Source organism: Fonsecaea pedrosoi, assembly GCF_000835455.1.
Source record: "Fonsecaea pedrosoi CBS 271.37 unplaced genomic scaffold supercont1.5, whole genome shotgun sequence".
NCBI classification, from domain to species: domain Eukaryota; kingdom Fungi; phylum Ascomycota; class Eurotiomycetes; order Chaetothyriales; family Herpotrichiellaceae; genus Fonsecaea; species Fonsecaea pedrosoi.
Window position 1 is genome coordinate 797,740 of NW_013550611.1, and position 25,819 is coordinate 823,558.

Genomic DNA, 25,819 nt, shown 5'->3' on the forward strand with positions numbered 1-25,819 from the left:
GCCTGCACCCAACAAAAGAAGGAAAGGCTGCAATTCACACCCCAACAAACTTGGACTTCCGGAAACCTGGCGGTCCCCAATTCGCACTTCTGGGATGTCGGTCTAATAGCCGAGTTCTGTATTGTTGTAGAGATGATGGCCTTGGCCTCGACGAAACTTGTGGCGCATGGAGCGATGATCGAGACGGTGAGCGGTTCCGAGACATAGGGGTTTTCACATTAGGCATCTTCACCTGAATACTCTCGGCTCTTTGAGATCGACTCCATGACTCAATCAATTCCGTGTCCACGCCGCCAACCCTTTTCGTTCGGGCTTCTAGCGTGGCACCTGAGTGATCTCCCGGACTGGGATTCATGGCATTAGACTCGGCATTCACTTCTGTTTCGGCCTGTCCTCGTGATGGTAGGTTTGAAATGTCGCAACTCGAGGCTTGCGACAGGGAGTTCGATAGGTTCACCGCGTGATGATCCTCCTGTTCTGGATCCATTCGATGATTGATCTCAATGGAGGCGGAAATGTCTTCCTCTCCCAGCGGCTCAGAAAGCTCCAACTGAGCGGCTGTGTCAATATTTTCAGGGTCCAAGGGTCGTGTTTCATCTTCGGCTGATTGAGTCGTAGCATCTGCCGGCGTTAGGGCTTCACCACTCCTCGACTCATTGATAATCTCGATGGTCTCTTGATGAGATGTTCGGACGGGGCTCGAGTTGTCCGTAGTGGGCATTAGGGCCTGTCCCGTGTCGCTCTCTGCACTACTTTGTTGAGGTATTCGACCTGATGCAGTGGGTTCTCCAGCTGTGTCTTGTTCTGGGCCCCGGTTCTGTGGCTTCGAGCTTGTTGTCGTGTCCGACCCCGACATTGGGTAGTCGTCGCGCTCGTCAACATTCCTGAGTATTCTCCGTGTTTTGCATTTCGTGCGCTGTAGCGAAGAATTCGGCACTCCCCAGACTTGTTGTGCAGCAACGGAGCTGCTGACCACTTCGGGCGCGGAGTCATCATCCGACTCCTCTTCACCGCCTTGATCAGCAGCACCTGAACGCTGCTCCTTGAGAATACTCGCCTCTGGCACCACTTCCTCCAGGCTTCCGCTAGAAAACCGCCGTCTCTTGGGAGTGGATGCCGATGCGTTGGATGGTGACACAGGGCGCTTCGAGCGGTCCGCAAGTGTAGTCTGTACATCTCGACCATCTTGGGGTATTTTTTCCGGAGCATCCCTATCGTCGGCTTGCACAGTTTTGGCTGCATCATGGGACGAGGTGCCCTCGAGCCCGTCTGATACAGAGGGAAGGCCGACATTCGCAGACCGGCTCTGCGAGATTATCTGTCCCATTTCGTTGCGTTGGTATTGTGGTCCCTCCTGACGAAGAAGATTTGGCGTTATCCCTTGGTTCGGTGCTATATTTATGACGACTTCAATCTTGTTCTTCTTCACTGGTGGGCCAAGACTGGTCTCGCGGGCAGGAATACTCGCAGAGGGTGTCTTGGGTTTCCTGGTCGGCGTTATTCCAGCATCGGGTGACCACGCCGAATCTGCTTCTGCTGGAGGAAAGGGCGAGGTAAAAGAAGCGTTCTTGCGTTCCTGAGACCTGGTAGTCACCATTTTTGTTGTACGTGGTGGTGAGTAGCAGATTGATATCCCAACGAAAAAAAAAAATGAAAAGGAACACAAATTTCAAGTTTGGAGATCTTGAAGCGACTATGCCATCTTATCTTATCTTGCCCCTCGGCTTACAGCTGTACATAATTTTGGTGAAGTCGTGCTTCTCGCTCAACAAGCGACAACAGGCGTGATGTTAGATGTTCCGCACGTGTATGTCGTTGTGTTGAGATGATCTTGGCTAAGAAAATCGGAAGGCCAGTCCGTTTGTCAGTTGTTGGTCATTTGCCATCCACTATTGGGTCACGTGACGCGAACCAACATTTCTTCCCATCTCTCCCATTTTTGGACCCGTACGTTGCTGGGGCTTGCAATAGTATCCGTCATGTATTCGCTGCCACTCAACACGCAATCACCACTCTACCAGATATAGATATGTGTATCACGCGAGCTTCGGCATGTTGTCCGCGGAAATGGATATGATCACCGAATCCCCATCGGCACGACGTCCGCGTCCTGCAAAGATGACATTGACCAACTGGAAATTGGAGAACAGATGGGCTGACAAAAGGCGGGGCACAAGCAGAGAGCCAGCGACACCAGCTCAAACACCACTTCCCTCAATTCATGCATATGGAACACATTCCCAGACCAGGCATTGAACTTGTCTCTTGAATAATACATTCTGCTGGCAACCTCACAGGACAGTATCTATCCTTTGTGAGATATCACGCTCTCAACCGTCCATCGTCATCTCTGACAGGGGTTAGGGAAGATCAACCGTAACGTCATGACCTCAGTGTCCAGAGTCAAATCGCTCGATCACCTAGTCTTGACAGTCAGGGACATTAACGCCACCATTAAATTTTACCAGGATGTCTGCGGCATGGCGCACACCTCTTTCACTGCCCCAACGGACCCCAGCATCACTCGGCACGCCCTGAACTTTGGCATTCAGAAAATTAACCTACACCAAAGTGGAAAAGAGTTTGAGCCGAAAGCGGAGCATGTACAGCCGGGGAGCGGCGACCTGTGCTTCCTGGTCGAGGACGATGTTGAAAAGGTGCTGGAACGGCTCAAGGAGAGAGAGATAACTGTGCTGGAGGGTGCAAAGGTGGTTGAGAGGACTGGAGCGCAAGGGAAGCTGCGCAGTGTCTATCTTCGGGATCCTGATGGCAACTTGGTTGAGTAAGTATCCACTCGCACAACACATATCTGCCTCCTTCGGCCTCTTGCAGCGAAGTTGAATTTCCAGACCTCCTAGCTGACTATCATCTCCTCCCCTGGGGCGTTCCAGACTGTCGAACTTGGTATGAAAAATATCAAAGACCGCGTAAGCAATGTACAGGATTGGCCCTGGCAAGGGAATGCAGACCTGCCACCAGCAGGTCGAGCTGTTTGTCACCGGCTAGAATGAAAACATCGTCGATTTCATGGCCCAATTGTCCGGAGGTCGACTCCAGAACCCTCCACTTTGCGTTCAGCTGGACTTCATTGCCCATCCATCCAGCCTCTACTGCCATGCGAAGCCACAATATGGACGCTAACGCACCTCTCCAGCTGCTGGTCCACCGAATAGGTCAAGATCGCGGCTTCTTTTTCCTGCCCGCATGAAAATGGTGTTGCGAATATCGGTTAGCAAGGTCTATGCCTTTGGACGGACGATGGCTGAGGAGGGGCGTTAGGATTATAGTCTAATCAACTGCCGCAGAAGACCTGACATGGGTAACAATTCGGATTAGGCAAGGGGCCTTAAAAACGAGAGGACATTAACATTGGTCTTTGTCAAGACAAAAGAGTCTATGACAGCCGAGACCTGAGTTCTCGGGTCAGTTGATGCCTAAGCTATGTCGCGCAGTTGCGCACTCGTAGATGATCAGGTCAACCTTAGGGCTTAGATTGACTTCTTCTCGTTCGTGTGTGGGGTGTTGCTCTGAGCGATGCTCTTGTCGTCCGAGCTTGTCGTGTCACTCGCCACTTGGGTCTGCACAATGGTACGTAATACTCCTGCAGCCTGGGTTCGTAATAGGATAAAGCCCTGCTGGAAATAATCCAAACAGGACAGGACTCTGGCCGGTTCTGGGATGCATTTGATTTGTCGATGAGTCTGGTTGAGGTTTGATAACTTCGAGGACCCGTGAGACCTTCAGGTGGCGTCCAATTAGTGTTGATAGTGGTTGAAGCCCAAAGTGCTGATCTTTTACCATATCAAGATGTGAAGCGGGAGCCAGGATATGTGGAGGCACCGAATTGTTGAACAAGCACCCACAGTTTTTGCGTCTGGGGGGACACGGGCTTTGCCTGTTTGGAGAGAGTCTATTTGGGTCGTGGACTCGTGGGCCGGTCGCTGGCCAAGGATCTTAACTCTCGAATCGATAACCGAGATCACAGCAGCGCACCATCTTATTTGTGTTCATTTGGCGGTGGATAGTGACAGAAGTACCGACGCTCGTGCCATCAACTATTCATCCTCAGGAGAGCTGGGAAGCTGCTACACCTTTGGAGGTTCTTGTTCCTTGGCGGTTATGGATCAACAGAGGTTGCTGGACCCTGTTCTGCGCAACTACTCGTATAGAATGTGTATGCAGGCCTTAGGGCATCGGCATGTGGTCCTACTTAGCTTTGCATCCAGCGCTTAGAGCGCCCGGGTTGTTGGTCCGCGGTGTCTTCCCCGGAACCTCTTTTTTTGTTCTCCTTTCCTTTTGAGCGACTTCTTTCCAACCGGAGAATGTCAAGAGATCAGGTCAGGATGAGTATGCTCCAGTAATCAAGAAGGTCTGCATGCTTGGAGTGGGTTCTAAGGCGGAAGCAGATGGGGCGCGGCTTGAACTTTGGTTCTGAACTCCGCCCAATGGTCGCAATGGCTGGGTTGTGACCTTGATCAATGTCCTTGGTTTGCACGTCTGCTCCGTCGGCTGTGATTGGGATTTCAGCTATCTTGAGTCGTGCAGGGGTTCCTGCAGGTTGCAGAGACATCTGTTGACGCCGGTGATGAAGTTGACCAGAGTTAACCTGTGTCGAGGTCAGCTAATTACCACCATACTGCCCCATGCGGAGCCGAAACTTGCAATCCGCCTCTTCTGCAGCTGGAGACCGGAGCTGGAGAGGTCATCCCTACATTAGCGGTGCTCGCCAAACATGTCGCTGATTGCCACTCAGCCCTGAATCACTTCTGAATTGTCACCGTGGTGAAAAACCCTGGCCGAGCTGGGAGGAAGATCCTTGTCGAGTGTGCTTGGGGAACAGATCTTCAACGCGCGGCGCCCGGCAGTTCACTTCTGGTGAGTCCGAGGGAGAAGGTAACAAGCGCTCGTTTGCTGGGACAAACTAAAATGTCGAGAGAGAAGAGGAGGGGAGGGGTGATGTCGCGCCTGTCAATGCAGAGAACTCTATGTGGTTTCATGCAGCTCGTTCAACGGCGACGGGTTTCGGTTTCGGGTTGGGGCACTGTCCTACACAACACCGAGTAGGCAGCGTTAGTGTTTGTACATAGCTAATGAAACCAGAGCTAGAGGGGGAGTAAGGTACCTTCTTAGTTTGGCAGGCACAGGTGTTGGGAGAGGTGGACTTGGAACAAGCGTGAGTGATCAGGAGTGCAATTGGGTGGTTTGTCACCCTCACTCCAAGTTGGGGATTTGAATGAAAACGAAGACTCACTCACGCGTCTACCAATCTCATCCATCCTATTTCTCACTTTGCTTGCCTTTTCCTATCCCGTCCTTCGACACTGACGAATTGATTCATCCTCCTCATCCATTCGAGAAGAGGGGGGCTTTCGACTATTGTTGCTACCTAGGGAGACTCTGAAGTTATTGACCTTGGTGGTAAATGGCTCTCCTGGTCACCCTCCTCACCTCTCGTATCACGGTGCGTGCCTCAACCCACCCTTGCCTTAGTTCGCAGGTCGGTTGGGGCTGGCGTGGTTTCTACTCCTTCTAGTGTCAACCTCCACTTTGCAACCTTGCTTGATCAACAAACCCTCCAGCAGCGCAGGCGTGCTCGCCTAAACTAACCCTTCCACGCATCCAACCCTATGCGCCATGCCGAAAGCTACAGCTTCATTCTTGGATTTCTTTGGTGTGGGCTCTTCTAAATCCAAGTTTCGGAACTGCGGGCGGCCCTTTCATTTTGGGACTTTGGTTTTTCGGTCCAGCAAGCGATCCACGCTCTGTCCCTCTGCCTCTCCAAGCGACTACCACCGCCGCTTCTACCATGGCCAAAAGAGAAGACAAGGGATACATCACGGCGCACTCATGAGTTGACTATCACAATGTGACGGCGTCTCAGCTGGCCCCTTTCACATGTTGATGCAGTTGAAATCCCTGGCCGGCATGATACAACATCCACATGACAAGGAGGGCCTCGTATTACCCTTGCAGCCCCCAATAAATCTGCGACTGGCCACCATCTCTTTGTGCGCCCGCCCTGAGAGGCGGGGTTCACCTACCTGCGAAAAGTGAAAAGCCCTGGCACCAATACTTCTGGCATCTGTCGCAAACGCTACTGCACAAACCGTCAAAACTTCTTTTTGCCTGCCGTCCTAGAACCCGCGCGAAGTCCGACCCTGTCGTGTCGTTCCATTTTTCCATCGCTGTCCGTCCTTTCCGAATCTCGGTGCACTGCTCGCTCGCTCTCCTACCACCCCCTCCCTTTCCCCACGCCTATCTTGTCGAGCGTTCCTTTGGAGGCCCCATCTTGCTAGCGACATCACTTGCCAGGATCTAATGTCTGCGGCGCACGGTCCCCCGGTCTCGAATTACGCCAGCTGAGCCCTCGCTAAATGCCATCCGCGATGCCAAGGGTTGGTGCTCGACAAGATTTTCGGTTCAGAAGTCCATTGGGATTGACCGACTGCTTTTTGGTGCCCTTCGGTATTTAAGAGGCAACACGTCGACCGTCATCAACCGACACAGCTCACGCATATCGTCCTCCTTCAGGTATCATGACTCCGACGGCACATGGTTCGTCGTCTTCGATCTGTGTGCTCAGTGGCTCACAGCGTTCGCCCTCGTTTTCATTGACCACGGATGCATTTGCATCAGAGGCTATGTACGCCTATCCAACTCAGATAGCAGGCCCGGGAGGTTTCGACGGTCCACATCGTCCTTCCTATTTCTCGGGGTCTGCTTCTCAATCTCAAAGTCCCAACCATTGGCCGCCTTCACCATTTCCTCCCCTGACCGTCGCACCTCATTCGCGTTCTACGACAGGGCATGGTTCTGAAAACGATTCAGCTTTTTCACCTTCCTCGCAGCCCTCCAGATACAGCGCTCCCATCCACAGTCCAGGAACGAGCACCTTTAGTGACCGAAGGTAGTGGTAGAAGCTCTGCTGAAGCTCCTTTCACTGACGGTCGTTCTAGATTGTCGTACGACCCTTCCCCATTTCAAGCCTCATACAGTGAACTTCACGAACCGATGCCTCAATCTGGGTTCAGGACCACCAGTCCGATATCTGACACTTTACAAGACGCAGCCACTCCTTCAAGTGTTCCAGTGACGGAATCACCGGTTGTGGCGAACGCAACTCCAAACGAGTCCTCTAACTCTGTCCGGTCCTCGGTCAATAATGCCAGGCGATGTCATTTACACATTAGACAGCAACCCCGGGCCGCTCGCGCAGGACCAGACGGAAAGGACCGAAGGTAAATCCACAGATATCTTGGGGCTTTTTCAGGGCTGATCAGTTCGTTTCAGAGCAATTGATCCACCGCCAATCGTGCAGCTGTTGATGGATGACTTTGACCCCGACAATGAGGACGACGTAGCCGAGCTCAAATGCCCTTTTTGGGTTGTGCACTGCCGGCTGGTGGGAGCAGTTGCCGTGAACTCGGATGTGAGCACGCAGTCTTACTACACGGAAGAAGGACAAAAAGAAGTTCAACGTCTCCTCTTGGGTACGACTGTGGCGAGTCCAACTCATACTTCTGATGACCCTGATCCCCCTACAATGCCGACTCATCCCGCTACGAAAGATGCAGCACCTGCACCCCCGAGTCCGACGTCAAGGTTCTTGCCAAACACGACTCGGGGGAGATTACCAAGAGCACCACACAACATTCCTGGCTCTTTCTTCATCTTCGCCGATCTCTCGCTTCGCCGGGCTGGCGAATACCGGTTGCAATTTACACTGATGAAGATGGAGCCCCCATTACTGAGGGTGGGCGCCACGGTGCCCGCTCACCACGTAGTCACCAGTCAAGTCTTTCGAGCAGTTAATGCAAAGGATTTCGACCAAGTGCAGCCTAGCACCAATTTGGTGAAGGGACTCCTCGACCGAGGCGCAGGATACCCTCTCAAGCTGAAGAAAGGGATCAGAGAGGGTCAAAGACGAAGGAGGCAACAGTGGGATGACTATTCCGACGACGAGGATTCAGGTGACTACGACAATGAATGATGGCGGATTAACATAGGCTGGAGGTGAAGGCCACCAGTCTGTCAAGTCCACATTGAGAGTGTGAGAGCGAGCTCTCTTGGAAGCTTGAGTAACGGTCAGTGATGGTCGATTGTGGTAACGATGACTGTTGAGTTTTTCTCTCTCCCTTTTGTTATGGCAATACATGACATGCCTCTGCATTTTGGGTTCCTCGGTAATGAGATACGGGTAAGCAGAGACTCCAGAACGTAACAGACAGAAGCACAATGGAATTTATGAGGAAGTTCGGGATGTATCTGACTAGGGCACGGAACAAGGCAATGAAGACATGTGCGATATGGGCGGTCAGGCGAATTTGTCAAGCTTACAAGGAGGCTAGGGGGACAGGGCTTGCAGCTTTTGGGGGCGACAAGGTTTTTCCCTTTTCTTGAGAGATGTATTTCACACGACATGCGACGAGCGAGCCAGGAGCTAAGGGGCTAGGAATTGGGGGTTGGTGGGAACAGCGGTGATTCAACCTGTCTTGTCTACCCGAGTACAGCACAAAGTATCTCAAGGAGAAAACCGGCGACTTCGCCAATCCACCATTAGAAAAGTCGGCAAAGAAGCAGCCACGCGGAAAGACGTCGGGGGTTTTCCAAGCTGTTGGGTTCTGTGTTCGAAAAGCATTGGACGACTGGGTGCGTGTTGGTGCTACGGCTAAGGTAGCAGTGGGAGTCAAGCAGGCGGTCTGAACTGTCAAAGGTCTTGTTCAACAGGATCGAGGGAGATATGGTTGGACAAGAACATCATCGTGCAGCAGTGGAGGCAAAGGAAACAAGTCCCGACGACGCAGCAATCATGGAGTTGATTCGTCTACTCGGGGTTCTTTTCGTATGGCTGGGAAATTTTGGGAGGGTCCAGCAGATGGTGATGGAGTGGGTGATGGTCATGCCACCGGGTGTAACCATGGATGGGGACAAGGACTCGGGTACTGTTGCTTGAAGCAATTCGAGGTAACCTACCAAGACATGCCATGTACAAGTAAGTATATTATGATGATTATTTATTATTCTTTTTTGTTAGTGCTCCCATACCGACAGGTCTGGAACCCAAGAAAAGCCTTTTGTTCGTCTCCTTTCAGGAGCGAGAATGCTTTGACACAAACTCAGCCCGATCTTTCCTATCGTTCTCGGTTCTACATGCCTCGTCTCTCTTTTCTTCCTATTCTCGGGTAGCGGGTTGAGGAGGGAGAGAGACTCACAACTACCAGCGGAGCATCTAACTTATCTCTCACTTTACGCAGGTACAAGTAAGTACGAGGTAGATATTTTTTTTGTTTGTCAGCAGTATCTTTTATTTTTACTTTTTCTGGGAGGGCTTGGGTCATCGGCATTCCCTTGTTCCTTGGAAAGTGGTTTGACGGGACGGCGGACGGGTCGACGCGACGACGCACGTAACGTGGAGGGCAGGCAAGGCGGGCAAAGCAGGTCGCAAGCAGGAATGGGGACGGATGGAGAATAATAATGGACAGTCTAGATCTTCGTTGGCAACAACCGAAAAAAGAGATTTAACCGGCCAGCCAGCGGGCGCGAGCGAGTCGGCTTGTCAGGCGAAAAGTGGAGTTTCTTCGGTTGGGGGCGAGAGTCTAGATCTCGTCGGCCCTCTTTTTGTGTGTCTCTTTCAATCTCAATCTCAAATCTCAAATCTCAATCTCGTCTTCTGTTACTCTTTCTGTTTCGAGCTCGAGGTCGGGATTTCTTTTCTTTCGCTCTCTGTCTCTGTCTCTATCTCTATGATGGGAGTCACAGCTACAGCTACATCGGGACACGTACAGTCGTAGTCAGTCTAGTTAGTCAGTCATTCACTCCCTCTATCACTCTTCCAAGGAACCTTGGCATCCGTGACAGGGAGTCATTATGTGATATAAAACAGAGGCCATCGGGTATCGAGTTCCGTAGTCCTCGTACTCGGTACATGCTACCTACCCACGAGCTAAAACATTTTGAACAATATTTTTTTTTCTCGCCCTCAGGCTGGGGCTGGGGGGTCCAATCCATCCCCCGACCTCCATCCCCCCCCATACGAGTTCGGAGATATGTAACCTCGTGCCCTCGTCTGTACATACTCTTTTCTCGAGAGCCTCTCTCTCGGTCTGTGTTTTCGGGTCATCTGAAAACAGAAGAATCCGAAAACGAAAGGTTTGATTGAAAGATAGGGACGCGTAACAGGCAGGTAGCACATCAAGAGATAAGGTTACGAGGGTACAAGGGTACAAGGTTCGAGGCTACGAAGTGACGAGGTGACAAGGTACGAGGAAAAAGGTAAAAAAAAAGGCCCAAATATGGACCTAAACATTGTTCTTGTAATGGGTTTTTCAATTCTACAAATTCGTACCGACTTACCTCGTAGACAACTTCTGGCGCCGGCCGACTGCGCGGATGGGCGGACCGCGGGACGGCGGGTAGATATTGGCGTGCGGCATGCGGCATAGGGCATGCGCCATGCGGCGTGAGGCGGGCGAAAGCGAGGGAGAAAAAAAAAAGAACTGGGACTTCCCAGCACGAGCACCACGAAGTATTCGTTCATCATGGCACATGTCTGGCGGGTTATCGGTTGCCTCGACACCGTCTACGAGTATGAGTACGAGTACGGGTATGAGGACGGGGACGAGTACACACACATACATGGATACGATACAAGAATCAGAAGGGAGGAGAGAGGAACGAAGAGGAAGGAAGGAGGAAGGAAAGGGGGTTGGGTGGACGTCGGCACGAATTGCAGGTACTATACTCGGTATCTCGTAAATAGAGCTAGGTAGGTAGATAGATATGTGGCTCTCTTTAGTCGGTACAAGTTGCAAGTGCAAGGACAAGGACAAAGACTCGGGAGATGGAGTACAACACGACACGAACCGGAAAGTTACCATCACCTAGGTATATTTTCCTGATTTGGACGGGGGCGACGACGCTCAAGGACGAAGCCTTCCCGGATTGAGGGTGATATATATGTACTCGGTACAGATAAAGTCACAGACACGGTAGGGTAGGCAGGGTAGGTGCCTAGCTGGGTCACTAGGTCACTAGGTATATGTCGGTGGTAGGTATTAGGGTTCGGTCCAAGAGAATACCGTATCCGCGAGAGCCTCAACCTCAGCCACCAACTACCAAGACGATATCCTCCTGAGATGGTTGGTCGGGTGCCTATGCAGGCAATGGTGTGGCATGCAAGGACTCTCCTGAACCATCGACACAGGGCTGATGTTGGCTCTGTCGCTCATATCCCATAGGGGTTGGTTCGACGTGCATGTGGATACCGAGGGCTGGATCAAACGCACATGCAATTCCAAATCCTCGTCGCCGTGGCTTGCTGCGAGTGAACACGTTGGCTGTGCAGGTTCAAGCCAGGCTGTCACGAGCGCGATCGTCCCTCTACCACAAATTATAGACCTTGAGGACGGAAAGTCTCTTGGCCTTGTCGACTGCCACATCAGGAATGTGCCTCATTTCCACTTTGCTAGACTCGCTCCAGCTGCCCGAGAAACTCTTCACTGGACTTTTCGTACTTCTTCAGGAATTCGGACTCGTCCGTGTCTTTCCACGCTAGCTGGAATTCGCCGAGATAGTTGTTCCATCTGTTGTCAGGATCGAGCCCCGCCTCTCCCATACTCTCCTTTGCAAAGTCAATCCACGACATGCCTTCGTCCACGTACCCGTGTTCGCGCAACAGGTGGGCCAATCCGAGATACTTTGCGACCATGGGCCCCGTATCGGGAGCAGACAGAGCGGCACTGACGCCGAGCCACTCAATCCCGGTCCATTCTCGAGGTCTCTTGTTGGGCTCTGCAGGACGCCATCCATCTTTGGAGAGATAGTAGAATGCTAGTTGCAGGGACGAATCCGCATCGCCAACGCTAGCAGATTGCGTCGCGAGCTCAATCCATTCCTTGGAATGCTTTTCCGTCACCCCTGGTTGACGCAATGCGAAGGGAACCGCTGAAACATCGGAGTACTTGAAAAGTCCATCCCGAATGGCATTTTCAAGATCCGACTGCACCTGATTATACTCCGCACCTTCACCAAGGTAGGACAAATAGGACTCGGCCGCATCATGAAGAACCCTCCATGGCAGGTTGCGAGGTTGTAAGAGAGACGAGTTCTGCGTTCGAAGATATTTGCTCGGTTCGACCATGGTGAGTAAGTCTTTGGCAAGCTGATAACTCTCTCTTGCTGTTGCTTCGGTGCCTGTCTTCCTCGACATTTCATCCAAGTAGAGTAATATTGCAAGCCAATCGTTCCTTTCGAACGCCTTGGCTTTGACATAGTCGAAAATTCGTGGTGACAGACGAGCCTCGTGCTGACTCAAGGAAGCTCCCAAAGCGATCTCTGCTGCTGCTGCATCCACGCCTGCTTCAGTCTCTCCTGCAAAGAACGCCATACGCAAGGCATCACAGCCGTCATTGCCCTTGCGGTTCTGCTTGTGAAAGTCATTCTGGCCTAGTGAATGGAATGCCTTGCGGAGAATCTGTGGATCGCGCATCAGGGCTGCTTCATCGGTGCCCAGCACTTCCTCTGATACCTGAAGAAATCCTAATGGGGAGAGGCGTCAGCAGACAACAACGTACTCACGACCGGCATACCCACATACTCTGTTGTGATGTGGCAGAGATCAAGGCATTGGCAAGAGGAAGCTTTTTCAGCTCCCCACAGAGATACCTCAGCACTTGGACCACAGTCTCGATCGAAAAGAAGCCCAAGCCGTGCAATGCACTGACAAGGTCGGGCGAAATATAGTAGGAGTCATGCTTTTCCGATTTCGATTTCAGGTCCGATTTCAATTTCTTCACCTCCGATCTGAGTACGCTCTCGAGTGTTGGGTCGGGAGTCTTTAGTGTAGCCCGTTTTGCGTATGTGGGAAGTCGACTTCTTTTTGCAGCCAATCGAGTAGAGCAGGACCAAGAGCGATGTAGGGACTGGGAACGAAGGGCCGGCGGATACAGTTCATGCCTCAGCACAATCCTCCATCGGCCCCCGTTCATGTCGTAGAAGGCCTTAGGAGCGTGTTGCCCATCAATTCCTCGTCAGACGCCGTTCCAATTATATCTGGTATCTCTGTGGAGCTGCCAATGTCGTCTAGGCCTTGGGCGGGTATGTGAAGTGAAGAGATGAAGTTGTCTGAGACGCAATCAACGCGTCCCGCCCCGTGCCAAGCCTTATTGGTGGAAAACCACGTGCGACTTTCCACTCCGCTACCAGGCCTCTTTCTCTCTTCTTCTTCCATGTTGTCCCCCGGTTTTGTGAGGGGCAAAGGCTGAAATCAGACGTCCTATCCGTGAGGGTCACATTTGGTCTGCCTCACCGACCTGCGCTGGGGACGCCCTTGAAATACCGCTCGAAATCTCATTACCACCGCCACGCCCAAAATGCCTGCTCCCGCTGGAACCAAGCGCGTGCGCGGGGTTCAAATTTATCGTCCCTTCATCTACGGCACCGAAGCCATTCCGTTCGACCCAGAAAACCGCCCAAAGGACGCGCCACCCGACCATACACACAAATGGAGAGTGTTTGTCCGTGGGATCAACAATGAAGACATATCGTATTGGCTGCGAAAAGTGCAGTTCAAACTCCACGACACGTACGCTAACAGCGTTCGCATGATCGAGAGCCCTCCGTTCGAGGTGGAAGAGACGGGTTGGGGTGAATTTGAAATCGCCATCAAGTTCTACTTTGTGCCCGAGAGTACAGAGAAACCCCAGCAGATTTGGCACGGTCTGAAATTACATCCATACTATGGGGACATTGAACAGCAGAAGAACAACAGATCAATGATCAGCAGCGTCTGCTACGAAGAGGTGCTGTTTAATGAACCTGTGGAGGCTTTTTACGAGATTCTCACGGGAGGTGGTCGAGTGAACAAATCAAAGGCAGGAAAAGGAGGAAAGGGAGTCGTCAAGGCGCCGCCCACCGCCGAGATACCCATGAAGAGCTCTCCTGGCAACAAATTCAGCAGGGAAGAAGAAAGCAAAGAGCTGGACCGCCTGGGGGAGGCTGTCAAGCAAGTCCAGAAATTGATTGCGGAAGAAAAAGCAAAACTTGCAAAGGAGGAGGCGAGACTACAGGAATTGGAAAAGACCGAAGGGAAGCCCGTGAAGAAGAAATGAAGCGATACGGCTCTGGTCCTTAGCCATCACAGCCGGGCGCCTGTACCGACAGACTCCTTGACCAGCTCAAGGATCCTCTCAGCAGCGCCCCAACTCATCTCATAGCCTCGTCCGCCGGCACCATACCCATGGACAACGGTTCTTCCGGGTCCAACGGATTCGATTTCAATCCGATAGCCACCTTCCCGCCACGGTCTGCGGCCGACATTGTCTTGTACGACCTCGAATTTTTCTATCGAGTCGACAAAATAGGGAAACTTCTCGGCCGACTGCTTCAGCAGATTCGCCCTTGTCTCCGAGCGAGGGGCGTCATGCCAATCATCAATCTCCTTCGTTCCGCCTACGATCGTGCCCCCACCTTGCGGTCGTGGGATCAAGAATATCCAACTCCCATCTGCATTCTGCCGAGTAATTGTCTTGGTGTATTGTTGCTTCACGAGGACTGTCTGACCGCGAATGATCTTTGTCTTAGGATCATGATCAAAGTTTCTCCCAGAGCAATTTACCACCACTGACACTTTGCCAAGTCGATTCCGCTCTGCAAAGTCGAATGTGTCAGCTACGTTTAAGAGGCGGTGTTGAACAAGTCGTCCTCCATTCGCCAGGAATCTATCCATCAACCAGCGAGAGTATTTCCGGATGTTGATGCAATAACTCTGATATTCGCATCCCCACTTTACACCGGCTGGCAACTCATCCTGGCGCAGGACGCGGAACTCATCATCTGGACCTGCATATTCGAATCCGGGCGTGATGTCTAAAAGTTCCTGGGGCGGATCCTCAAGGTACTCGACCGCAGGCATAAAACCTACTCCCGAGTCCGGAATATCTCGCGCGATACCTTTCATAATATCCCTCGTCCGCACGCCCATTCTGAATTCCTCTTTGAGTTGTTCGGTGGAGAGCGGATGAATTGGACGGTAGTGGGCGCCTGCCCACATGGAGGCATAGTCTACCGATGGAGATGTTGTTGTGGGCGTTTCGGCGGCCACAATGGTGATTTTGGCCGACGGGAAGTGCTTTTGAAGTAGAGTCGCGGTGCTGAGGCCGGTTACGCCCGCACCAATAATGAGGATATTGGCTGCTCTGGCTTGAGGCATGGCGAGACGTCTGTTCAGCTGGCGAGCTGCTATAGATACCTTTCTGAGCGGTGCTCCTGTCGTAGAACAGGCGAGGATGACGAGGCCGCACTCGTGCCTGATGATACTACGTATGTTGATTAATCCCTCTCGCCTATGTTTGTACAGAGCGTCGTACAGCCGTCCAAATTTCGCGCGAGTTTTTCTCGTCCCGTCGTGCGAGAGCGATCTCCTTGACCTTGCAGGTGCTCTCCAGTCCTGCCCTGCGCGACTGAAACAATTCTTGAAATAGAGACGACCTCGATTTTGGTACCACAAAGGACTCGTCGCCCCGAGAAGATAATAGAATCACAGATCAAGCCTGGTTTTTTTTTTTTACCCTGCTCGAAACCGAAAGTTGCTCGCTGCTCCGCTCCGCTCGCCTCAGGTCAGCGGCGATGGTAGGGTACGGTATGGTCAGTCAGCGGTAAGTAGGTAGAAAACCTGGATATCTTGGTTGTTTGTATAGAGTTTGGATTTGGCCCGCTGATAAATCTCCTCTCGTGTATGAGGTACAGTACCTCGCAATGACTGTATGTTTGATATGGAGGCGGAGGGGCAACGCTTAGGAGGACGTGTCGTGACCAAGGGACAGCAAAAGACTCGGCCGGGATGGGGAGAATCAAGTGAAAAAGCCAATTCCAATCGGTGTCGAATATGCTGTGTGCTCGGCGTTGGGTTTGACAGAGCATGTAAGTATGTATGTAGGTCTGTAGGTCTGTAGGTACCCGGGATGAGTGTATGTATTTATGTGACAGGGCGCCAGCACCCACCCAACATGGCGTTCAACTCCGCTTCTAGGTACGAGTACCTCGCATGCAACCTACTCAGGTATACACGGAGTGTCTCGACAGAGAAACCCGCTCTTTTCTTCCTCACACCACCTATAGTCCAGGACGCGCAAATCCACAGAACACTGGTTTTATAGACTCTACTTGTAGTTTTCTGGGTTGTCGAGAAAACGAAAATGTATGATTTCTTGCGTGCTCCCAAAAGGTGGAACCGGCTGTCAATCTACTGGATCTGGAGAGCACAGCTTCCTTGTCCTCTACTTTTGTAAAACCCAAAAAGTCAAGTCTGCTTTGATCCACCTCACATGGCTGTTCCTCGCTCGAAACTCTCCCTGATGTCCTTCGTATACCGGTCGTAGAACCTCGCCAGCTTGAGGTTGAATTGCTTGTTCTTGTCATTGATATATGTGACGTCTCCTTCGTCCACGTCACGTCCTCTTTCTCTTCGTTTCTTGAACCGCGTTTCCTCTGCCTTCTTCAGATCGTTCACCAAGCGATCCACATTTTCCCGTTTGGGCTTCTGTTCCACGAATCCTAGACTGTCGTGGTCCGCATAGAACCGGCCATCCTTGTCGATGGCAACAAGTTCGCCATTCTCCATTTCCACAATCTCCAGTCCTCCGGTGCGTGCGGCGTTTTCAATGATTTCCGCTTTCTGTCGTTCGTATTCTTCACGGTTGCGGTGACCGTCTTTCAACGAACTCTTCTCCAACTCGCGGATTTGGCGATCATACATCCTGGAAGCCTCGTCGCTCCAATCCGAAAACGCGTTGTTGTCCCGTGCGGCCTTTTTCCGTTCCTGCCTCTCGTCCCATCTCTCGCTTTCCTCGATGGTGTAGTCCCACGCTCGCTTGCGCTCGAAAGCCCCTTTACCCTCTTCTTCTTCCGTATCTGCCTTGAGAAGGTTGTGCTGTGCGATCGCTGAGCGTCTGTTCAAATTGGCGAGCAACGCTGGATCCATCGCCGCACGGTTGGCCTCCGCTTTGGCCTCGGCAAGATTGGACTTTGCGGACTGAGTCGCGCGGGATTTGAGGGCCGCGAAACGGGCGAGTCGGTCTGCATTTGTGCTGGTCGGGACCGTAGTGGCAGTCGAGGTACCATCCGCAGCTAATTCTTTAGGTTTTGATGTCGAGTCCCCTGCATCATTATTTGTCTGATCTTCGACTGTAGGTGACGCTGCCAAAGTCTCGTCGCGGTCCGGCTCTTGTCTCGTCTGAGGTGTTTCTCTGGTATCATCTGAACGATCTTGTGTTTCCTCAGGCTCCGGGCTAAGCTTGCGTCGCTTGGAAGGAGGCATGTTGGCAGTAATAGTTTGATCGACTCTTCGCAAAATTTGGTTCATTGCCTGGAAATGTTTGGACGTCTGCCCAAGTTGGGTGGTCGTCGAGAGGCTGATTCTCGCCGCACCTTCCGTTTCCGGCTGTCCTCGTCAATGACGCATTTGAGTCTCTCAAAAAGTCCAAGGCACTATTTTCTTTGGTGGTGTGAGAGGGGGTTGTCTAGGGGTCAAGAGAGCACTGCAACAAGTTGATATACCCGTTGCTCAGCTCAGACATGGCACAGGCTGCCAAGAAGAAGTTGGTCGTCGCAGGAGGCAATGGGTTTCTCGGTTCGCGAATCTGCAAATCCGCCGTCGCCAGAGGTTGGGATGTTACTTCTATAAGGTAAGTTATTTTGGTTGCGTTCTGATACCCGACGGTGTAGTATGGCTGACAATGCTCTAGTCGCTCAGGCGCGCCGAAGTGGTCCTCAGTAACTTCCTCGACAGAGCCTCCACCTTGGTCCAAGTCCGTAAGCTGGGTAAAAGGTGACATCCTAAAGCCCACGACCTACACCTCCCACCTCAAGGACGCCGATGCAGTGGTGCATACGATGGGCATCTTGCTCGAAGCAGACTATAAAGGGGTCATCTCTGGAAAGGAGTCCATCTTCTCGGGTCTATCCAGGGCGTTCAGTCCCACCAAGGCCGGGAGCTCCAAGAATCCACTCGATCGAAAGCCAGGCGAAGGGTTAGAAAAGGGCGAAAAAGACGGCCAGATCACTTATGAATTGATGAACAGAGACTCGGCCATTGCATTGGCACAAGAAGCTGAGAATGCTGGTGCACACACGTTCGTCTACATATCTGCCGCCGCGGGTGCGCCCGTCCTTCCTTCGCGATACATTACCACGAAGCGAGAAGCAGAGAACACAATAGCAAGCCAGATGACCAAGCTACGAAGCATCTTTGTAAGACCCGGGTTCCTGTGGGACAACAGCCGCAAATTTACCCTGCCCATAGCCGCCTCTGGCATGGTCGGGAGCACGGTGAACAGTCTGGTCGGAGGCAGCTTAACTGGTATATTCGGTGCAGCCGTCGAGAAGCCTCTGAAGGTGGACCTAGTCGCGGACGCAGTGGTTGAAGCCATTGCCGATGAGGACACGAAGGGTGTTTTGGATACGAAGGCGATTGAGGCTCTGGCTGCAAAAGCCTGGCGCAAGACGATGCTGTGAGACATTCTCATTGTCGATGACTTGTACAATAGACAAAAGGTCCCAGGGATCTGGGGGTTTGGTCTTTGACCACCAGGGTGTCCATGCCAACATTAGTGACTGCCGCACTCGAAAAGATAATGGAGGTTGTGGGAAGTGTATTAAAATTTTCCGGGACTGAATTCTCCTCAATATCAACACATCAATTGACAAACCAAAGACCCGTCTCTCCTGGTCTACCTTCGCCACGAGTCTCCGTCGACCTCTTGTACCCATGGCTTCGCTTCCACGGGTCTGCCAAAATGTATCATACACAATCCACCTCCTGGAACGCCCTATATCATACCATTCCCGCTATGCTTTACCACATTCGAAGAGTGAGGATCGTAGAATAGACACCAGACGGTCGCAACTGTGCACTGCTCTGAAGGCATGCAAGTTCGGGAGAGGCAGTTTTATACAAGCGGGGAATCCCCAAAGGTCATTAGCTTAGATGCTCGCGTGTGTCGGAGCAATAATATGTTCTTTCGCCTCCGCGGGTTCGCCGGGTTCGAAAACGACTTTGCGAGTCAACTGAGATATGAGTTAGCTTATTGTCGCATTGCGCACATGAAAGAGTCACTACTTACAGCCCACGCTCCCGCAACAGTGCCCACGATACCACTCGAGATCAACATCGGTTTCAAACCTCTGGTACTCTTGAAAATGGCTCCGCTTAAAGCACCTGCCACGATGCTATTTGTGGCATCATGCTTGCCGCGATAGTATCCTATGGTTGAGTTTACCCCATTGTAAACCATAGCAACCACACCGGCCGAGTTGCCCAGAAAAGGTCCTCTTCGGGTGATGCTGTTCAAGACGCTGTTTAATCTTAACTTTGGAGGCGCCGATGCCGGTGTTCGGTTCAACCCTTCTATCAGACCCCAGGCGCCTCCAGTAGTCAAGGCTGTGAGATAGACGACTCCAGTGCCGTAGCACAAGTCGTCGGACCAGCCGCGCGACGGTAATATTGACCGGGAGCCGGGAAGGTCTGAGAGTTGCGATTCATCTAGTGTGAGGTAGTCGAGGGTCTGTTGATTTAGGCCGGCAAGTGGATGAAGTTTCGAGGCATCCGGTAAAGAAGCGCTTCCGAGAAAAGACGATACGTCTGTTGCGGTCGTGGGATCGAAATGAGTGGGTGTAAACGATGAAGATGCAGACGATGGAGAAGGAGACTGAGGTTGGCCGGAGGCTTCTGATTGCTGCCTCGAGGACTTCCTGCCTGTGAAAGCGTCCCAGACAGACATATTGTGCTGTGCCAAAAGAAAGAAACCACAGATGGGGAGAAAGAACTCGAGGAGATAAGAGGCGTTGCGACGACAGTTACAGGTTGGCGCAGAAGAACGGACAGAAAGTCGAACTCGCCTGGAAGAAAATGTTCGAAATGCGGATCAGTCCAAGATAGGCGGGAAGCCCATTATTTTTAAGCTAAACCCGATTAGTATTAGCGTTATTGGGCCTATTTCTATCGACTTTTCCGCAAAAACTCCTTCCCAGTGGTTGGTGTGCATAGATCATGAAGACGATTCTGACCACTTTACTCACAAAGAGAGAGCCTCTACGGCTATGATGGAGGACCTGGGAAATATAAAAAACACCAGCTGCTCTGCGACCATCCCAAAGCCATGGAGAGTCCCTGTACCAACAATATGGATCCCATATCTTGTGCCATAAGTACTGAAGTTCCTCTTCCCATTTCACTTCTTTCAGAGCTGGGAAGAGGTTCTCTTAGAGCGGCACTGGGCAATGTTGATGGTACCCAGGATGTCTCTGGGATGCTGATAATATGGCACAAGCTTGTGCTCACAGCGACTAGCCCTAGAGTGGCCGACAAACACATGACTGCAGCGGCCAACGCTCTATGTGTCTATTTACATGGTGCAGCCCAAAGCAATGCTGTCTCGCTGCGAGAATTCGTCCTCTCTCATGATGTGTGGTTCGAAGTGTATCACTGTGTCCACAAAGCTTTCCATGATGGCAAAACAAAACGAGCGAAGCAGATAATGGAGACACTATGTGAACTGCTTGCCCTGCAGAATGATCCAGAAGTGATCGCCGAGGTCCTGCGGCGAACATCACTTCCCCTGGTGAGGGTTGTCTTGCTATCCTTACCTCGCTCGGAGATCAAGAAGGCTTGTCTTATACTAGCATTCCTCTTCCGGAAAACGCCACTCCTTGAGCAGCTCGACCAGTTGATCCAGAATTGCAGGGACGAAAACCGCCTTCTTTGGACACAGCGGTTATCCCAGCATAATCTCACAATGAGTGATACCTCTTCCATTGGGCAGGGAAATATCCCTCATTTTCTTCTTGCGTTAATCTTCGCAATGACTGATCTGGATACAAGAAGCGGCGCTATCAAGGTTTGCTCTCTGCTCTGCAGTGAGTCTACCAAATCCACAACATCTTCAGGGCTACAAGTACCCGCCGAGCGTGCCATTCAGCTGTATCTGGAAAGAAACCATGCAGTCCTGGGCGATTTTGCAGAGAATGTCTTGCCGGTTATTCTGGACAGCAAACAGAAATTCATGGCTTTCGTACAACCATATTCTAAGTCCTGTCAAGAGAGCGGACCAAGGACGGCTTTGTTTATTGCTATCCTTAAAGTTGGTCGAGCCAAATCAATCTTGACAGAGCCTGGTATGTATACCCGTCAAACCTAGGTGTGCTACGAGTAACTAACGTTTCAAGAAACACTGGACCTTTTCGCATCAGCATTTCCACCACTCGCCCCCAATCTCAACGATGAAACGAAGTGGCAATATTGGTGTAAACGGATGTTGATGAGCGCAGATTCTCAAGTGCGCACTCTTACATACGGATTGCTGGTGTCATCGCCTGCAACAAATGCACTTATCCTACCAGAAACCCTAGAATGTATTGCCACCAGCTTGAAATACCTCCATGATGACGCAGGCGCGCATGAGCGAGGTGAGATTCTGAGCATTACCAAGAGGCTGCTACGAAGGCTTCAGAGCAGTATTTCAACGCTCCGGAAACCAGCACAGCTTATACCCAGTGGGAATGATGTCACAAGCCTTCTGCACGCCTATAGTAGTTTCACCATGTCTTTCTATGGGTTTTTGAAAGGGGAGCTGAATACAGGAATATCCTACCCGCGTCACATTCTTGGCCTACAATCCCTGCAGCATCTGCTTGATCTGGGTTTCGAGCCAGCCTCGTTCGCAAGAGACGATTGTCTGTTGAAAACCTTGATATGTCTGGTGCTGGATCCGTTCGAAGACGTCCGGAGCACCGCCGCAGCTATTCTCCAAAGACTTGCCGCTAAAGACGATGATTTGATTGCGAGCGCTATAGGACACGGCCTTCTCAAGAAGATAGAGGCGCTGGTGGTCAGGACGCTGCGAGCTGATCATGCCGACGGGATGGGGAGGCTTTCTGCTTTCATAAACATGCGTCCGTCGTTAAACGAGCCGCTCCAGGACTTTCGGTTTACAGATTTGGCAAAAGATGCAAATTATCTGGAGCAGTCCACAGCTGGACCGGGAACGGTCGTTCTGAGGCCTGGCTGTGCTATCCCTATCCATGCACTTTTGCTTGCCACAAGTTATCGACTACGATATCTCGGCCGGGAGGATGCACTGATCACCTCCATTCGCCCCACGATTGTCCGGGTCTGTGAGAACGTCTGGGAACAAGTGCGACACCAGCTTTGTGTTGATTCTCCAGAGACCGCCTTCGAACCCGAGGATGAAATGGCCAATGAAGGGCCAAAGGATCTTCTGGCTTATTCATGGAGGGCACTCAGAGATTCGAGGTGAGTTTTGTTTCCAATAATGAATATCACGGCTGATATCAGTAGTCTCGTCCTTCAATCGTTGATTCTCGTTTCGACGCTCTCCCAGGAGCTGTGTTCTGCTGTCGGGGGTCTTTGCATGGATCAATTGATTTCGCTCCGGCATCGAGGAGCTTTCTCAACAGTTGCTCAGACCTTCAGTCAATGTTGCGATAAAGTCAGGCTGTCCGCCGAACCAGATGTTCGTGGTCTCATCCACAAGTGGTATCAGGTAAGTGGTACGTCAAATGCCTTGTCATAAACCTGGAGAAGCTCATGGTTACAGATTGCCTTGAATCAAATCAACGAGCAAGCAAATCGGTTGACACGCCGTTCTGCTGGCCTCCCTGCAATGATCGCGGCGCTCCTCAGCCCTGTCGACTTAGACTATCTTTCTTCCGCGGTTAACGACCTGATGGTTATTGCGGAGCGAGCAATAGATGGATCCCTGAACCTCGATATCGACGACGTGAAACTGCCGCAAGTCCACGCTTTGAACTGTCTGAAAGAGATCATGACCAACTCTAAATTCGCGGTTGTCGTTGTTCAACATCTCGAGAGAATGATGGAGCTTGCTGCAACTTGCCTGTCGTCCAAAGTCTGGGCAATCCGTAACTGTGGCCTGATGCTTCTGCGTGCTTGTATCAACCGTCTTGATACCTCAAGCATGGGCGAAGTAGTTGCGTCGACGGATCGATCCAACGAGAAAGGGGAAAATAGTGCCCCATTAACAATAGCACTCCGTCTCTTTGATGCATCGGCATCCGACATCAACAAAGATGGGAAAAAGAGTGACACAGAACTCGTTTTCGCAGGCCTCGACCTTCTCGGACATACAATCTTCGAAGGTTCCGAAGCGGACGAAGCAGCGCAGCTTGTCACGAAACACTTGATGCACTCGACATGGCCTGTTAGGGATCGTGCAGCTCTCCTACTTGCAACCGGCATACTCCGCGGCAATCCAGCTGCAGAAATCAAAAAACTTCTAATGGAAATCGGTCTGTCTGGTCCGGAGAATCAAGTACACGGAATTCTACTTTGCTGTCGCTACCTAATGAGGCGAGCTACAGGCGCTATTACGTGCGCGGAGCTCGAGTCCATCCTCGAGTACCTCATCGACCCGATGGTATCTTCGAATGAGGGCCTAGTTCCCCACTCACCATACGTCTGTGCTGCATGGTTGGATTTGTTGAGCGATGCCGCTTCCTGTGTTCTTGAAAATCAGTGGGCAAGTGATGTACGTGGCATCCAACGCTTACAAGGGCACTTTCCGCGCGCTGCACAGATTGATCCTGCGCATTATGCGTACTTATCTGGGCGGATACTGCTTTGCAAAACCTATCACATCCTCACAAGAGACCAGAATCTCGACAGCAGAAGCAAAGAAGTACGGAATTTGGCCAGTCAGTTCTTAGAGAACATTGATGCTCTGGGTTTCGTCCTGGACGTCCTGAGTCAAAAGCATGGTCATAATCCACCCCGGATTTTCCTCGATCTTCTTATCTGTCTTGTCGAGGACAGAAGCCAGCATTCGTTTCTTCCGCCGGCCATTCTTGAGCAGATGTTCATATGTTTGGAGCAATGCCTGAATTATATTACGGACATATCCATCGATGTCCTAAGAACACTTTACTACGGCCTGGACTTGTCCCAAATACATACAACGCGGGATTTAAGGAATGCAACCCTGAAACTACAAGCGTCATTGTTGGGAAGAATGCATACTGCACCTGCTGGTTCCTTTACGGAGACAGAATACCTCGAAGCATGGCTCCACGATCTTCAAGACATTTCGACCGACTATTTCGACTATTCCACAAGATTGAGTGCTATAACAGCAATTTCCACCTACATCGAACGTCTGCAACCTGTCGGCGCATTGGAGCTCCGATCTAGTTTTAGGATGAGGCTTCTCCTGGTCTTGTATGATCTGTTGAACGATGACGATGATGAAATCCGGTTCGAAGCAACTCATGCGGCTCGTGGCCTCCAGTTACAACAGCTGAGTGCAAACGACAATGTGGGCAGCAGCGCCCTTGCAGCAAGGGAAAGCCTGCTGTCTGAACTTTCACGCCAATTCGGGCAGACATCGAGTCTTAGTGAAGCTGCCATTGTCAAAATCATGAGCATCGGACAGATCCCTAGCGACTCCTCTTCTCATGTCGGACCACTTCCTTTCTTCGATACCTCATTAAGTTCGAGACTGCAGAGCATCTCGAAATCGAAGAATGATTTGTTTGCCGAGGAAAGACAGAACCTGTACATGGACGATATTCGTGAGATTAAGGAATGGACAGAGATACTACATGATGGAAATTATTCGTTTCAGACTCGGGATCTGTCAAGGTCAGTGATGAAATGGACACTGGAGGGTCTGGAGCAAGTACTTCAAGTCCTTGAAGCTGACCGAATCATACACCTTGGACCGGAAGACATCACGCACAAGGACACGCCTTTCGATCCACTTCTCGAGCCGTTGTTTCTGCATCCACTAGGGGTAACCTATGACCACACAGTCCTGGTCTTGATGGTTCAGGTGGTCAGCTTGGCTGGAGTTCTCATTCAGGTCTTGGAGACACAACAAATGCGGGCAACTCTAGAGAAAATCCAGGGAATATGCAGGACTTCACGGGTCAATCCGGTAATGTTGGGTGCGGTCGAACGCGCGTTGCGAGGAGAGTGAATCACAAACACCATTTTGGCAGCGTGCAGCCACCAATTTGATGTTCATCCATGGACAAACGATCTGTGTAACTCGAACGTGCCGACGCCACTGCCCTTGCTCATCCATATAACACACTGCTTGGGTGCTCAACCTTCGACTTCTAGCACTCGTGTGCTTTCTGAACCCTCGAAAAGATTCGTATGTCACATATCTTCTCCTTCCTCTTAACAACAGGGCTGATCTCAACGACTAGGCATCACCATTCCTGGCTCAACCATAATTGAATCGTTTATCGGTCCGACCGGAGAATATGAACGCAGGCCTAGCAATCTTGATATGCTTCGTGGTGATTACGCCAATCTGTGTCTGGGGAGGATGGAAACTCTTCATGCCGATGATGCAGGAACACTTGGCCATGTTGGAGGAAGGTGAACGAAGAGCCGCAGAAGGACAACCGCAAGCCGTCGGATCAGGTTGATTGTTGGTCTTCACTCGAACGTCCGAGTCAGAGGCAGATTTTCATGGAAGAGATCTCCATGTGTGGACATGGCGCGTATGCGTATGGAGGTGCAGCGCACACAATCTGGGAGTTCGGCCACGGACAGCTTTTGATCTGCTACGACTTCGTTGTCTGCTTGGATCTTGAAGGTAGCAGATTGGAGACTCGACTTATTGTGGTGCTATCACGCGGAGAAGAACCAGACCAAATACAATGAAATGACCAGGAAGGGCACTTCGAACTCACCCTTCACCGCTGGCTGATCACTCCACCGGCTGCGATCTTCTTGACCAACTTCATTCTCTGTACCGTCTTCTCCGATCAATGTCTC

At 51.4% G+C, this 25,819-nt stretch overlaps 10 protein-coding genes across 10 annotated transcripts; 5 read left to right on the forward strand and 5 right to left on the reverse strand.

The window, feature by feature from the left end:
- Positions 1-34: 34 nt before the first annotated feature.
- Positions 35-1,597, reverse strand: Z517_07760 (uncharacterized protein; the record flags this gene model as incomplete). The annotated part of the gene is made up of 1 exon (XM_013426281.1): positions 35-1,597. The coding sequence occupies one exon, from the start codon at positions 1,595-1,597 to the stop codon at positions 35-37; it is 1,563 nt and encodes a 520-aa protein (XP_013281735.1).
- A 787-nt stretch (positions 1,598-2,384) lies between these two features.
- Positions 2,385-2,786, forward strand: Z517_07761 (uncharacterized protein; the record flags this gene model as incomplete). The annotated part of the gene is made up of 1 exon (XM_013426282.1): positions 2,385-2,786. One exon carries the CDS (start codon positions 2,385-2,387, stop codon positions 2,784-2,786), a length of 402 nt encoding a protein of 133 aa, XP_013281736.1.
- Positions 2,787-7,162: 4,376 nt separating this feature from the next.
- Positions 7,163-7,990, forward strand: Z517_07762 (uncharacterized protein; the record flags this gene model as incomplete). Its single annotated transcript, XM_013426283.1, has 2 exons — positions 7,163-7,238; positions 7,281-7,990. 2 exons carry the CDS (start codon positions 7,163-7,165, stop codon positions 7,988-7,990), a joined length of 786 nt encoding a protein of 261 aa, XP_013281737.1.
- Positions 7,991-11,464: 3,474 nt separating this feature from the next.
- Positions 11,465-12,986, reverse strand: Z517_07763 (uncharacterized protein; the record flags this gene model as incomplete). The annotated part of the gene is made up of 2 exons (XM_013426284.1): positions 11,465-12,537; positions 12,596-12,986. The coding sequence occupies 2 exons, from the start codon at positions 12,984-12,986 to the stop codon at positions 11,465-11,467; spliced, it is 1,464 nt and encodes a 487-aa protein (XP_013281738.1).
- Positions 12,987-13,370: 384 nt separating this feature from the next.
- Positions 13,371-14,108, forward strand: Z517_07764 (uncharacterized protein; the record flags this gene model as incomplete). The annotated part of the gene is made up of 1 exon (XM_013426285.1): positions 13,371-14,108. The coding sequence occupies one exon, from the start codon at positions 13,371-13,373 to the stop codon at positions 14,106-14,108; it is 738 nt and encodes a 245-aa protein (XP_013281739.1).
- Positions 14,109-14,134: 26 nt separating this feature from the next.
- Positions 14,135-15,208, reverse strand: Z517_07765 (uncharacterized protein; the record flags this gene model as incomplete). Its single annotated transcript, XM_013426286.1, has 1 exon — positions 14,135-15,208. The coding sequence occupies one exon, from the start codon at positions 15,206-15,208 to the stop codon at positions 14,135-14,137; it is 1,074 nt and encodes a 357-aa protein (XP_013281740.1).
- Positions 15,209-16,318: 1,110 nt separating this feature from the next.
- Positions 16,319-17,314, reverse strand: Z517_07766 (uncharacterized protein; the record flags this gene model as incomplete). Its single annotated transcript, XM_013426287.1, has 1 exon — positions 16,319-17,314. The coding sequence occupies one exon, from the start codon at positions 17,312-17,314 to the stop codon at positions 16,319-16,321; it is 996 nt and encodes a 331-aa protein (XP_013281741.1).
- Positions 17,315-17,571: 257 nt separating this feature from the next.
- On the forward strand, positions 17,572-18,510 carry Z517_07767 (uncharacterized protein; the record flags this gene model as incomplete). The annotated part of the gene is made up of 2 exons (XM_013426288.1): positions 17,572-17,681; positions 17,742-18,510. The coding sequence occupies 2 exons, from the start codon at positions 17,572-17,574 to the stop codon at positions 18,508-18,510; spliced, it is 879 nt and encodes a 292-aa protein (XP_013281742.1).
- A 468-nt stretch (positions 18,511-18,978) lies between these two features.
- On the reverse strand, positions 18,979-19,775 carry Z517_07768 (uncharacterized protein; the record flags this gene model as incomplete). The annotated part of the gene is made up of 2 exons (XM_013426289.1): positions 18,979-19,062; positions 19,119-19,775. The coding sequence occupies 2 exons, from the start codon at positions 19,773-19,775 to the stop codon at positions 18,979-18,981; spliced, it is 741 nt and encodes a 246-aa protein (XP_013281743.1).
- Positions 19,776-20,153: 378 nt separating this feature from the next.
- Positions 20,154-25,007, forward strand: Z517_07769 (uncharacterized protein; the record flags this gene model as incomplete). Its single annotated transcript, XM_013426290.1, has 4 exons — positions 20,154-21,168; positions 21,244-22,306; positions 22,352-22,556; positions 22,611-25,007. 4 exons carry the CDS (start codon positions 20,154-20,156, stop codon positions 25,005-25,007), a joined length of 4,680 nt encoding a protein of 1,559 aa, XP_013281744.1.
- Positions 25,008-25,819: the final 812 nt, after the last annotated feature.